This window comes from Zootermopsis nevadensis, unplaced genomic scaffold (genome assembly GCF_977971745.1).
Source record: "Zootermopsis nevadensis isolate Lab colony 2312 unplaced genomic scaffold, Znev_1.0 Znev_ptg000025l, whole genome shotgun sequence".
Classification (NCBI taxonomy): Eukaryota; Metazoa; Arthropoda; class Insecta; order Blattodea; family Termopsidae; genus Zootermopsis; species Zootermopsis nevadensis.
In genome coordinates this window covers 4,530,863-4,544,394 of record NW_028259157.1, presented here as the reverse complement: position 1 = coordinate 4,544,394, position 13,532 = coordinate 4,530,863, and the positions used below count along the sequence as shown (strand labels likewise).

Sequence of the window (13,532 nt, the reverse complement as noted above, 5' to 3'; positions counted from 1 at the left end):
CTACTACTTGTGGAGACCTCACCTATCCTATTATGACTGGTTGCATTATGAAAATGCGTTATTTATATTAATTTAAATTATTTGACCAGACAGGTAAATTTTTGAAGTGTAGAAACTTTTATGTGTTCTGAAATAACTATATTATGTCTTTTTAGGGCTTCCTTTCTTCCCTTCTCTGTTCAAGATTGTGGTCATAGATATCAAAATTAGGTAAACAAAATGAAATTGACAACTAAAAGGTGCTTACAATCAGTAAACACACTGAAGCCATCACAAGTCACGAATATCTTCACATGTTACAGGTTTGTAATTTTTAGATTTCCAGAGATTGTGATATTGTACTTGAGATTCAAAGGAGTTGATATCAATAGATTTACAGGAAATAATGTACTGCTCATGGAATCCTCAAGATCCATTAGCGTAACTTATTAATAACCAGTAACTATTAATACATTTTATGTGGATACAGTGTTTGTTGCATGTTTCAGCTCCTGAGGTTGTGGTTGGGTTTGACAAAATTTTATATGTGAGACAAATAGAAAAACTCAGTGCATGTCTGCACACTCATTTGCACATGCACATGTATATAGATATATTACTAAATACCCACAAAATTAAAAGTGGAAGGTTTTAATGAATGTTACAGATCATAAGGTACTGGTTTACATATCTTTCTTCATTGAACCATGTTTGAGAAATCTGATGAAATCTTGATTTGATTGTGAAGAACAAATACAGACTGTGTATCATTGGAGTGTTGTGTTAATTTCAGATGTTTGGCACAACGAGTGATGTACCTGTTTCTTCATTAAACATGTGATTAATTTTCTATAATGGCTGCTTCTTCAAATCTGGATGGAGCAGTAGGTGCAGCTTCTGAGTCAAAGAGCTTCTCAGAAAATGGGAAGGTAATGTTTCGTTTGAGTATATTTTCAGAAATATATGAAACAGTATGGTCAAGCACTCCTGTTCTGTGGTGTCTGAATGTGTATGTTGATGGTGTGTTTTTGAATAAAGTCCAATAACTCAGTAATCCATATTGCAATACACCATCATCAGAACCTTTTGGAATTGACATGGTTTTCGGACTTTATCCTTCATCCAAGTTACATAAATAAAATATTTTGGAAGTTGGATCTTCTTCCTTCAGGTAAAAAAGAAAAGACAGAAACCCTACATGTTGGGCCCCCAGGTCTGAGAGGGCTCAAGAGGTAGGATTTCTGTCATTTTCTCTTTACCTGAGGATGGAAGAAGATTCAGCTTTTGAATGTATGTTTTTATTTCTACTTGTAATTTAGACAGTGGACAAAGTATAAAAAAGAGTTTTTACAAATTAATCCTGTTTTGTATTAGGGAGAGCTCAGGTTTGATTCTGTCTGGCTATCCTGACAGATGCCCTTATGGTGTTCCTTGGTCCTAGGCAAGTAATGACCTCATACCTTAAAAGAGGCTATGGCTACTTTTACATCTTTCGTATTCATCATTTACATTCATCCTAAGATATGACCATAAAACCAGTGTGGTTGAAGAACGAACTATAACCCCACGGTGCTGATTTCTTCTTGAAAAGCTAATAGACACTCAGCTGGTCAAGAAATTTCCCGCTTTTTATATAACCTGAATGTTCATGATTATCCATGTTTGGATTATCCGTGTACAACTGTGCCTATCCTTTTTTGACATCTTTCTTCTCCCGCTTTTGGAGGGAGATGTTTGTTTTGGTGGAGTCTACAGAAGATACTGTCAAACAATGCCTTTTTTCAGTGCTTGACTGCAGTTATTGTCGGCAGTGGGGTAGGGATGATTTTTCCAGTTATTCTGGTTGTGGAGAGAGGGGATGCAATAGATGATTTTGGTCTTTTCCGAATTGTACAAGTCAGTTATCTTACATTGTACTTTGTGTCAGTTAGATGAAAGTGTCATTGATTACTTATGGATCCTATGTAAAATGGCTGAAAACATAAGGATATTGTGATGACAGTAAAACAGAAGTTTGAGTTTCTTAAAAAAAAAAATTTTATTTTGTCTTTGTTGAAAGATAGTATGCTGTAGATGATAAACTTTTTTTAATATTTTGCACTCAGTAATTTAAGAGACACTGGCCAGTATAATCTATAGTTTTGTTATAGTTGTTGTAAAATCAGAGATGTACTTTGACCTCGTTTTTGGTGTGCTCACATCATTTGTGCTGCATTACTTTGGCTTCTATGGCTGTAATTGTGTGAATCCATAAAATACACACAAGTCCAAGAAATCAGCTGTGAACTCAGTAACTCAGTACAATGCTAAACCACATCTGCACAGCTCTGTGTGGTCTATTTTCCCGTTGATCAGCCCATGGCACTAAAAGGACCATACATTATATATATTTGGTAATGTACATGAGCCTTCAAGCAACCTCATTTTTAACAAAATGCCATCTTTCCCTTAATTTTTTAAGTTATAAGGAGTTCTGTACTAAATCAGTGGTTTGCAGTGCTGGCAGTATTAAATCCTCTGTGATATATGAAAATTACAAACTCTTGCAGTGAATGTAAAAATATTTTTAGCTGAATTTACACTGTGGGCCCCTAATTATAAATTGAGGATATGATTTTCTTGTTTCAGAGTTCTTCCACTCCCAGTGATGACGGTCATTCTCGATTTGGGCTGAATATGGGAATTGGTGAACTACTGCAGAACTGGGGTTTACTGAACCTTAGTCCCTTCCGTCGCAAGCCTAGTAAACCTGGAACACCATCTCCCTTAAATCAGTCACCGCAGAAACAGATGCAGGCCCCTAGTAAAACAAGCCCAGATGTAGAACACATTGAACTGGTGCAACTCTCAAATATCAAGGTATAGCAGTAATAATATGTTAAAGCTGAGTACACTAGTAATTTTTATGAACATTAATTTTGTTTCATTGAACCTTATTTTGCTTAATCATGTGTTTAATTAGAATGTTTTAATTTATGAACCAATTTTCTTCTAACCATTTCTCGGCAACATTTATGATTCCTCTGAAGCTCTTGTCCTACATGCCAGACTTTTATTTTAAATATTGATAACTTGATTTCCATGTATTTTTGAATATATACCGTAATGATATGTGACTGGCAATTAAAAATGTGTGTGAAAATTTAATTGAGCATGTGTTAAGTCATTAACTGTTATTGTACATTTAGGCCTGAGTACATTTTCACATGCAAAATTTGTGTAGTTGGGACTCATACTCCAGAGAAGGGAGAGAAGAATGGAAAATGGGAATACTTTAATCTTTTGTAAAAAAACACAAATAAATAAATAAATAAATAGACATCACTGTTGGTTGAAGGTGAGCAAAATCAGTTTCATACTCTATCGTCAGGGAAAAACCTCTTTCCAATATGGTATCTATCAAGTCTGTCTGGACATCATGGTGGAAAAGGTCCTGCTTCTGCCAGGAATTGAACCCAGGTCATGTAACTCATAGTTAGCTACAGCAGAGTGAGATTTCAGGTTCTCATGGCATTTTGTTTGAAGATGGCTGTCTTCTGTGATGTTATGCCCTGTAGTCTGGTAGAAGTTTACTGATGTTTCAGAGGTGCTTACTGTCTGCATCATTAGGGCATGAATAATCTTATTAATTTCCCTGATGATGGAGGTAGTAGGCATCTTTGAAACATGTGTAAACTTCTACCAGACCATAGTACGCAACTGTAATCTTGAGACTTGCAAGGAATGCATGAAGTCCGAAGTGTTAAAGGCTGACACTATCTTTCCTCCTCCTTCGTTCACCCCACTTCCTCACCCCGCAAGTCTCAAGATTACAGTCTTACACTGTATGTGGTATAACATCCCAGAAGATGGCCATCTTTAGGTACATCAAACATACAGTAGAGGGCTAAAACATAATCTTTGTTCAAAGTTCACATTTTTTAGGAGTTTTATATCCATTTGTTGCTCAGTGGTCGCTTATGCTATCTTTTATCTGCATTAGGAAATAATATATTGGTGTATAAACCAGGTAACTTATCAAATTTCAACGTTAATTGTTGCCAAATGTTGCCTGTACCCAAGTCCTTGTTTCTTTGTTCACTGCTTAAGGTAGGCCACAATTGAATTATTCTCTATTTAGTTTTAATTGCAAATATTTTCAAGTTATCAGGTACAAATTACTGAATTATTCATTGAATGATTGGTGTGTTTTATTATTTCCAGGTTTCAGATGCTTTGTGGAAGAACATTCACAGTAACCTGGCAATGCCTGGTGATGTGTTTTTTACAAATATGCCAGGAGTGATTACATCAAAACCACTTCTGCAGAAACTTGAAGGAGAGCAAGGAGTTTGTAATATGGATTTCATTCTCATGGATGGGCGGCCAAAAACTCAAGAAACTAAGCTGAGAAATTCCTCAACTTTTGTTTGGACACATGAAGAGGTAACATTGGCCTTAATTTTTCTGTCTGTGTATTTGTGAAAAATAATTTTAACTACCATTTCTAAATTAGTTTGTCTCGGTAATAATTCTGTTCTTATCGATAGCAACAACATTCAAATTGTATGTATGTTCAGAAAATCATTGTTCCCAAAAAATGTTACTGTTTCTGATTTCATGGGTCTGAGAAAGTTTGATCATAAGACAAATTGCAAAAAATAAAATATTTTACTACCTCTTCTTCTTCTATGGCTCTCCTGTCCATATTCAGTCTGTGGCCTCCTCAGTTCTCCTCTTCCATTCGGTTCTCTGTTAGGTCTGTTTGTCTGAGGCTTTTTATTGAGGTTTCAAAACATCTTCCTTTTTACGGTGCAAGGTTGTTAGCCTTGTGACCAACCCCCAACCTGGAGGACCAGGGTACTTGTCTTAGTCTGACCTCTCCCCCTCGACCAATCTGGCTAGGGAGGCCCTACCAGTAGCTATGCTACCGCCAGCATAGCTCTTGGGGTCACTGAGGTACTCAAGCCCCACCACCACAACAAGGTGCAGGTACCATTAAGTGGGGATTTTACTACCTCTTTCTAACAATCCCTTTATGAGCTATACCTCCTCTCTCCCCAAGTGCATACATTGCATATAGCAGAACAGCTTTACTTTACTTTCATGGAATTGTAAACCGAGGGATCGCTGTACCATGTTGTAGTGTTAAGAATTAGTACTGTGGTAGTTGTAAAGTGTATAATAATTTTCTTTCTTGTAATCCCTTTGCCGGTGGAGGAAGTGGAAGGAGGCAAAGGACATGATTTCTCCCAGGCACACTGCAACTATCCAACATGGTGTGACATGTGTGGTGATCTACTTTGGTGCTTATATGAGACCAGCTACTTGCGCTGCAGATGTGAGTAGCATTGATTAATTGATTATTAGCCACTTCTACTTTTGATCCATTCTCCCCTTTTCAACAAAAGTTGAAAGGGGGAGGTGTTCAGTTCTATATGTCATTGGTTCACTTGGCCCACGTCCCTGAAAAGGGTGTAATCAAAACACAGCAATGTACAATTAGAAACAAAACCATTTACTTTCTTAAGACAAATTGTAATACATACGCGTTACACAGGGTCATTGATTACCCTATTACAAACAAAGAAACTCACAAATAAAACATATAAGAACAAAACAAAAAGCCCTACGACTCAGCTCACTCTCGGCAACACTCCAATTTGTCTCCCTGGCCATGACCACCCCGAGGGACCAAGAATAACCCAAAAACACGGTGGTTGCCCCATCCACCAACATCTATCTACCTATCTGGTCGGGCAACCACAACGCGAAAACAAATACAAACCAAGGTTGCCTCGAAGGGGGTGCCCAGCCGGAGAGAACGTTGCCGACCGAATCCGTGGCTACAGCCTGAGTGAGCGTCCGTGTTCTGGCGAGAAGATGTCAGCCCAAATCAGCCCCCCTCCTAAACTGGCCTAGCCTTCCCACACACATGTGCACCCCTTTTGAAGTGTCGCCATCACAACTTCAGAGCCGGATGTAGTCGGCTCAATTTGAATGACTCAAGCAGACTGCAGTATGAAAATGTTGTTTGCAAAATAAATTTTTCTAGTGGCTGAACAAAGAAAAAATTGTTGAAGATTTATGTCTTCTGGGTTGTTGCTCTGTGTAGTCTGGTCGATGTTTACCAACGTTTCAGAGGTCATACTGCCTCCATCATCAGGGCGATGAAGATTTCTGTCTTCTGGGTTGTTGCTCTGTGTAGTCTGGTCGATATTTACCAACGTTTCAGAGGTCATACTGCTTCCGTCATCAGGGCGATGAATATTCAACAACGACCCAGAAGACAGAAATCTTCATACTCACTGCTGTGAAAACTTCAAATCTTACAAAAAAATTGTTGGTTTCTGTTCATTTTTGGACAGTTGGGTCATGATATTTAAAGTCCTTATGTGTCAGAATCCATCGCAAACAGATCTATACTGCAAGGGTCCTTGAATAAATTGTTACCACTTTTGTAATAATGTGCAAAACAAAATACTGAATGTCAGGTATGTCTGAACGTACACATGCACACTTCTTCAGTTATTGACCAGTGTTGCCATATACAAATATGTAAAATACTTTTGAAAAGTTTCTTATTTCCCTCCAATAAATAATACTTTCATAAAAGTGATAATTTATTGGAGGCACTTATATTTCCAGGGAGTTCATTGTATATTTATTTTTGCAATATGTCGTTTGCTCATTGACATATGGAATGTCTGCCATTATCCCCCCCCCTCATACTTTCTAACTGACCCCCTGAAATTGTGTGTTTATTCAAGGGGGTTTGCAAACTACTGTTTAGAAACCAGTACAGTAAGACATCACCATAAAATATCACAGGAATGAATGTGAGCTCTATGAAATGAATCCTGTGTTCTTTGTCACTTTATTAGTTGGTAGGTAGATTAAGAGCATTAATTCAGACAAAGATTTCTTTATCTCTAATGGTTCTTTGTCTGTGCAATGGCCCCTTTTAGCACTGAGGAGTTAGATCAACATCCAGCTTGTGTTTGGGAGTTACCAGTTTGGAACTTGGAAGGAGACTGACTGGCAGTTTGGATGAAATGTGGTGGTGGTGGGTTTTTTTTTATAGTGAATGTTTGAAATTTCAGGCACATTCTATGACTACTTTCAAATGGGTCATTCAATTTATTTACTCGCCCTGCTTATTAAACTTTTTTTTTCATTTTATGTTATGTGACTTTTGTAGTTGAAACAGTGTCATTAAGAATAGATCACCTTTTTGGTAGTTTTGTGAATTCTGAATACACCAAAGGCTAAAGAGGTTGTTATATATTTTATCAGCCATTACCTGATAATGTGACCTCATTTAAGCAGCTGTAATAGAAAGTTTAAGACGGAATGAAGCACTGCTATCAGACAATTACTCTTGCATGCATTATTTGAGAGAAACCCAATGCAAACCTTGACCTTACCATTGGTATCCTTACTAAGTTGTATCGAAACTCTTCAGTCCCTGCTCTGTGGAGTGAATGAGTTAGTTATAGCAGACTATGTCTTGAGCCCACCTAGCCCCCTGTACAATAGTTACCGAATTTATTTCTGGAAGGTAAAACAACTGGAGGCAGAAGTTTCCCAGTCATCCTCCATCTAGTTCCAGGGCCTGTAATGCATGACATGGGGTTTTATTTCTTATTTGATGTATCTTTGGCTTTCATGAAGTTGTCTACTCATGAACGTGTATACTTCGCTCATGATTTCTGTGCGATCGCAAACACAAGAGGAGCAGATAGCAGTAAAATGCTGACATCTTATTGGTTGGCGTGGGAACTTCAGTAACGTTTCATACTGCTGAACAACATTCAGTCCGGGAATTAGTGAAGTAATACCGAAACATGGACAGTGGTACTTATGTTTTGTTGTCATCGAGACAGTGAATGATGAGCAGTTGTGATGAATGTTGAAGTATTGTCTCATTGTGAACTAGGCTTTCTACGTCTTACATACATACTTTGATGGACGATTTGTAGTGTCGTAGTCCAAGAATTGAAAGTGGACGCCGCTTTCCCCATGGCTACCACTTCCTTATGTCACAGTTGCGAATCTCGCCGCGGGCCCTGGCTGCCCTCACAGAAGTTCTCTGTGTGAAGATGATGACGATGATCTAGATTATGACGTCATGTGGACTTGTAAGTAGGAACCAACGTTTCAGAGTAACATAATGTCTTCATCTTTAGGTCTGAGTTCCGCCCCGAAGATGAAGACATTATTTTTCCCTGAAAAGTTGGTATCTACTGACGAGTTTACACAACATCACAGACCTGACATTTTCTGGTTTCCGTAGTCTTTTTATTCAAATTATAGAATAGTGCCAGAAAGCAGGGAACAGTCGCTTTATTCCAAATTGTCATTTGCAGTTGATTTCCCATTAGACGTTATGTAACCTATGCAGTTTAGCCAGTGTTAAATACGTCAATAATCGATTAATCCGAGAATGGAGAACCCCACTGACAAAACATTGCTCTGTAGTAGTTAGCATTGGAGACCCGTTTTCGAATTTAATTTCTTAGACCCGCTGTTTATCTCAGTCCCTCCAGGCAAGAGCCTAGATGACGCCTTAAAATAGTTCACGGCCGCTTTCATGTATATTTAAAGTCGCATAGGTGCAAATAATCGACACAGTCGCAGTAAAGATTAGGTTTGTGCGATTATGTAGGTGCACTAGGATATTGGCCAACCTTGTCACATATATTTATACTTCTTATCGCGCCATTTGTATAGTACGGGCATGATTGATGTTGGGGAAACAAATTAAATCCACCTGTGGCTGTTACTTTAGTGTATTCTGAAGCCGCTTGAGCGTTAGTGAGGCCAAAGTAGTGAGTGTGTCAGCAGGTAGATGTTCGGTGTCGACAGTGCGGGCGTGTATGTGTGAGCGAACGCAGAAATAACTCGGTTCGCGTTTCGCCGTCGTGTAACGAAAAAAAAAAGCCCAACTATGTTGGTGTGGTGCGGAGTCCTTGAGTTTCTGTGTTAGCAGTTTGAAGTAGTTTCTACTACACATTTATTTTCATATCTAATTATCAGTGTTAATTTTTTGCGAATTTGACTTCCCTGCTTATGGTTGTGTAACTAGTTGTTTGAACACGTTGCCTTGCAATCGCTGTTCAGACCACCCACGCCATGATGGCGTATAAAGGGCGTGGAGGCAAAGCGTCAGACGTACTGAAACTTGGCTCTAGATGGAGGTGAGTTGCCAATTTCACCTCCCGCCATTTAACCCCCTGAAAAGCTTGCCCCATATTCATTGGTTAAGGAGCTGAGTGGGCTCTACGAGTTCTGTGAATGATGGTTGACACCTACAAGTAATCGAAACGCAATAATCTGGCCTGTAGAACCGTGACGTTTTGTTTTTCGCTGCCGATATAATTAGATAAATACACCTTCCACCAATATATGTCTGTCTGTTTGTCTTGAATACGTTTGAAGATTCAGAATGGTATGTGTAGTGTGGAAAGATTTTTTAGGTTGCCTCTGATTGATACATTGGAGGAAGTGTGGAACTGGAAAATTTTAATGGCTGTCGGGGATGAACCTTTCAACATTTCGGTAAATTTAGCAGTTGCCATCGTCAGGGTGAATATGTGTTGGTTGAGCATCTTTTAATCCTCATATAGGGCAGGCTTTTGGTAGTAAATGACGACAATGTTCACCCTGAAGGTGGCAACGGCAGTGTTTGTCAAAGCGTTGGGTAACTGTCACAGTTTGACGTGGCTTGTCAACAGTTTAACATTTTTTAAAGTTTTAAAAATAGCCAGGGCTAAAACAATTTTACTGGTTAATGCTATGTTTACTGTGCTTAACTGTTTAAAAAATTTCCGTTCTGGGAGTGAAAGTCAACGATAATGTTAATGATGGATTTCAAGATTGTTTTGTTCAACACTAGTGTGACCAGATGCCTAATTTTTCCTTGTAATGTTATACTGTTGTCATTACAAACTGTAAACCAAAATTAATTGCCTGGTTTTAAATTTGGGTCCCAGACTGCCTCATTTTCCTTTTAAGGAAGTTTTAAAATGCGTTCTTTATCCATCAGATGAGCTGCAGGAAGCATGTGGAGAGTTGTGAAGGTTAAAATCTTGTGTTTCAGTATTTAGTGCTGTAGATTTTACTCTTCACTTATCTGGAGATAGATGGAAGTCATTCTGTTGTTACATTCAGAGAAGTTGGAAGTGTTCCAAATTTGGGGTAGCATGCAACTTCGGATTATATTTAAGTGGGAAATATGTTGGGAGGTTTCCATCAGAACTGTTTCAGCTACAATGATTGAATACTTGCAAAGGTGATTGTGAAGTAACATACACGTATATTCTGTGTCATGTTATTAAGTCACACAGTTATTAAATACATTAAAAGTAAATGTACGGTATGGGATTAAAATGGGTTTATCTCAGTGCCCCACCGACTTGTTTCTATATTTTTGCCCTTCAGTATGTGGTCAGTGTTTCTGTTAGGTCAAGTTGGTTGCATATGATCTTTATACTTCAGTTCGGTACTTTTTAAGTGTCAACACTGACTTATTCTGGATTGAGGGTCATTTTAGTGGTCCCTGAATAAAGTCGCATAGGATATGACCGCCTCCTTCTGATTCTTAACCTGCTCATAATTTGCTATTCGCAGCTACATGAACCGTGAAATTTAATATCGTTCCTTCTAGTAGCCATTATAAATACGCATTCAACAGCACCCAGTTCTTTGGCGGTGGTAAGTCAGTGTCTCGCCGTTTGAGCTATGACAGAACATCTCTTTCACTCTCGGAGCGTTTGCCCTTGATTTTCTGGCCAGTTTTATCTGCACTCACAGCCAGACCATGGAGAACTACGAATGTTACCTGTTGCCATAATGTATATGACTCTGCTACGGATTTGTGGCTTAGTGAAGAGCTTTAATTACCCTAAAAATGTTTCCGTTACACCTAGAACACCTGGCGAGTTATATAGTGCTTAGGTCTAGATGGTAGGATTGCATTAAAATATACGTTAGAGAAGTAATTTGTTAAGATGTGAACTGAATTTATGTGGCCAACAGTCGAGCTGGGCACAGCGATTGACCTCGAGCTTTGGTAAAACAGTAAATATATTGCCTTTATTTGCTGTGGCGTATGGGTATAAGACAAGGTGACTTAACAAATCTTGCTTTTAAACTAACCGAAAAATGACCCCTAGAAGTGCCTCAGTGTGTGGAAATACTGATGAATGAATTGTATTCGCTTGCTACTAAGTTTTATAACTATATACGTCTTCATAACACGGTGCTTAATTAAACACAAGGACATCTTTACTTCTACCAACTTGTATAACACGCAACAAATGCGAAGACAAATGATTGACGTCGTACCAAGGCTTGACGCACTGAATTGTAAATGATGTTGTCCACATTTGACATATGAAAATTCGAGGATGGAATTTTTAAAATGATGTTGATTTCGCTTTATTAAAACCCTTTATATGCACATATCCTGTTGCTAATTAGAGTATACCATTTAAAACCAAACCCAACAACATTTACGTACTACGGTGCACGAATTACATCTAAAGCGTGTATCAGCGTCCTCCGTTACACTGAAGTCAAGCTGTTCGTGAAGCGTTTAGCAATGCGCGTCCTTGCAAGGAAGTACCGAGTTAGACCGTGCTCCGATTTGTAACAAAATTTGGACGCAGGTGTATTTGTGACGGATATTCATCGAGCGACAAAACAGCTAAAATTCCGTCCGTGCCAATTTCAGGCAGCTCATCAGCTGCAACAACAGGATACGTCTGCAAGAATTCAGTATTGCCATTATTTAGTCTTTTGTGCGTGAAGGGATTCATGTGTATGAGTTAAGGTTGCGTTTTATATAAGAGTGTCCTCACGTATTTCCTCTCTTCGTGATACGGGGTAGGCTGACGCGTATTTTTAGCACACTTTCCTTTTCCTGTGAGGAATTCTCAGTACTTTTTCTCCATTCTGGGGACTCAGAGCGTAAAATGGGCCCATAGTGCAGAGATGTTACTTATACGTTCGTCGACATCTTTCATCTCACAAGCAGAATTGATAAAATTTGTATCGGAGGTCGACACGAAATTTGTACATATTTAATTTTGAACCATGTCTGTCCACTGTATAAGCCCTATTTTACATGAAGGCTGACAAACTGTCAACGTTTTCTCGTGATACAAAGTACAAGCGTAGATTCGTCTTGAAGCTTCGCGTTTTATTACCAGATATTTGGTTAAGTATTCCGATACGGGTAAAATTATTATTTTATTGTACGATTTCAATATAAAATTTAATCTGAATGCTTGCAGTGAACCGGTAACAATAGCGAACTGACGTAGGAGGTTTTGTAAAACAAATATTTGGAGCGAGGCATTACATGCTTTATCCAGTGCTTATCGGCTTTATGGTTCTTTTAGCGTCACACACACACACATACACGAGTAGATTACATGTTTGTTTCTCTGTCCGCTGTATGTGCCTGCAGAAAACTGCTGGTTGCCATGTATTTTGTTTTGAGGCAAATGGTCATTGCGTTATATTTGTGCCGCTAATATTTAATCTCGGTCACTAGATTAGGCTTTCAGAAAATCCGCATTTTCTGTTTGCGTGATGCAATCTTTGCGCGAAGTGTGCAGAAAGAATGTTTGATGGGAAGTTGCGTCGGTTCGAATGTTTTGACAAAATTTGTTATTGGAGCTTTACACTTGAAGTTGTCGGTCGATTTTTTTGTGGCCCATATCGATCCGTTTACACTTTACGTGAAGCTATTTCCTATTTTATAAAATTGATCTGTGAAAGTATACCGTAACACTAATAGGTACAGTACATGAGGCGAGTGTTGAAATCGGCCAGAGATGGGCTATAACAGCGTCGCATAGGGAAATGTCACCCGCACCCTAATCTGCATGGCTGTATCTCCCCCCTCCAAGTCACTATCCTGCGTGACCGGTTTCAAGACTGGCCTCACGTACTGGTTGTGATCTGTAACTGTCGAGCATTTTGGTATATTTATTCAACGGAATGCAAAGAAAAGTAATGTCTGTATGGTGGTCTTGATTAGCTTTGTCATCATTCACATTTGTGAGTTAGTGGCTGTTAATTAACTGCATCACAGCATGTCTTTATCGGCAGTAAACGAACATCCGGAATTAATAAAGATTGGAAATAAGTAGATAGATCTTTTTCCATTCTTGTTGAGCGCAGATACAAATCAGGCCTCTGAAAAAGAAATTCGTGAAATTGTTCACTGTGTTATTTCATTTTTAAAACCTCAGTTCTCTTTTTATTAATGTATGATATATGTCGACAACGGCCCTGCCAAAATCCTGACCATTGGACACCCTGCAATAACGCCGTGGTCGAGTTTAGTAGAATTTCGCTGCCACCATCTTGTCCAAACTTTGCTAGACATTCTGTACTAGCCCGGGCATGTTCAACTTGTATTCGGCCCAACCTATGTCTGTGTAACCTTCTCCGGAATCTGGGGCCGGGCAGGGCAGGGCTCGTCAAGACAGAGTTGCTATCTTACGTAACTGACTCATGATACACACTACATATGGAACAAGATAAACGGTACAGTAATA

The 13,532-nt window shown here is 38.8% G+C and overlaps 1 protein-coding gene across 5 annotated transcripts in view; it reads left to right on the top strand.

The window, feature by feature from the left end:
• LOC110828224 (ras association domain-containing protein 1) overlaps nucleotides 1-13,532 on the top strand; it is a 39,746-nt gene that overhangs the window by 673 nt on the left and 25,541 nt on the right. For 3 of the 5 annotated variants that reach the window (XM_022060744.2, XM_022060742.2, XM_022060743.2), the window contains exon 1: nucleotides 8,684-9,158. Coding sequence is in view for 2 of the 5 variants with exons in the window: in XM_022060741.2 (XP_021916433.2) it covers nucleotides 834-908; nucleotides 2,608-2,838; nucleotides 4,183-4,404; nucleotides 5,179-5,299 (649 nt within the window). In the remaining 3 variants the exon portion in view is untranslated. Of the gene's footprint in view, nucleotides 1-155; nucleotides 303-772; nucleotides 909-2,607; nucleotides 2,839-4,182; nucleotides 4,405-5,178; nucleotides 5,300-8,683; nucleotides 9,159-13,532 lie in introns of those variants that run through there. The other 2 variants (XM_022060741.2, XM_087356114.1) reach the window with 1 other exon arrangement.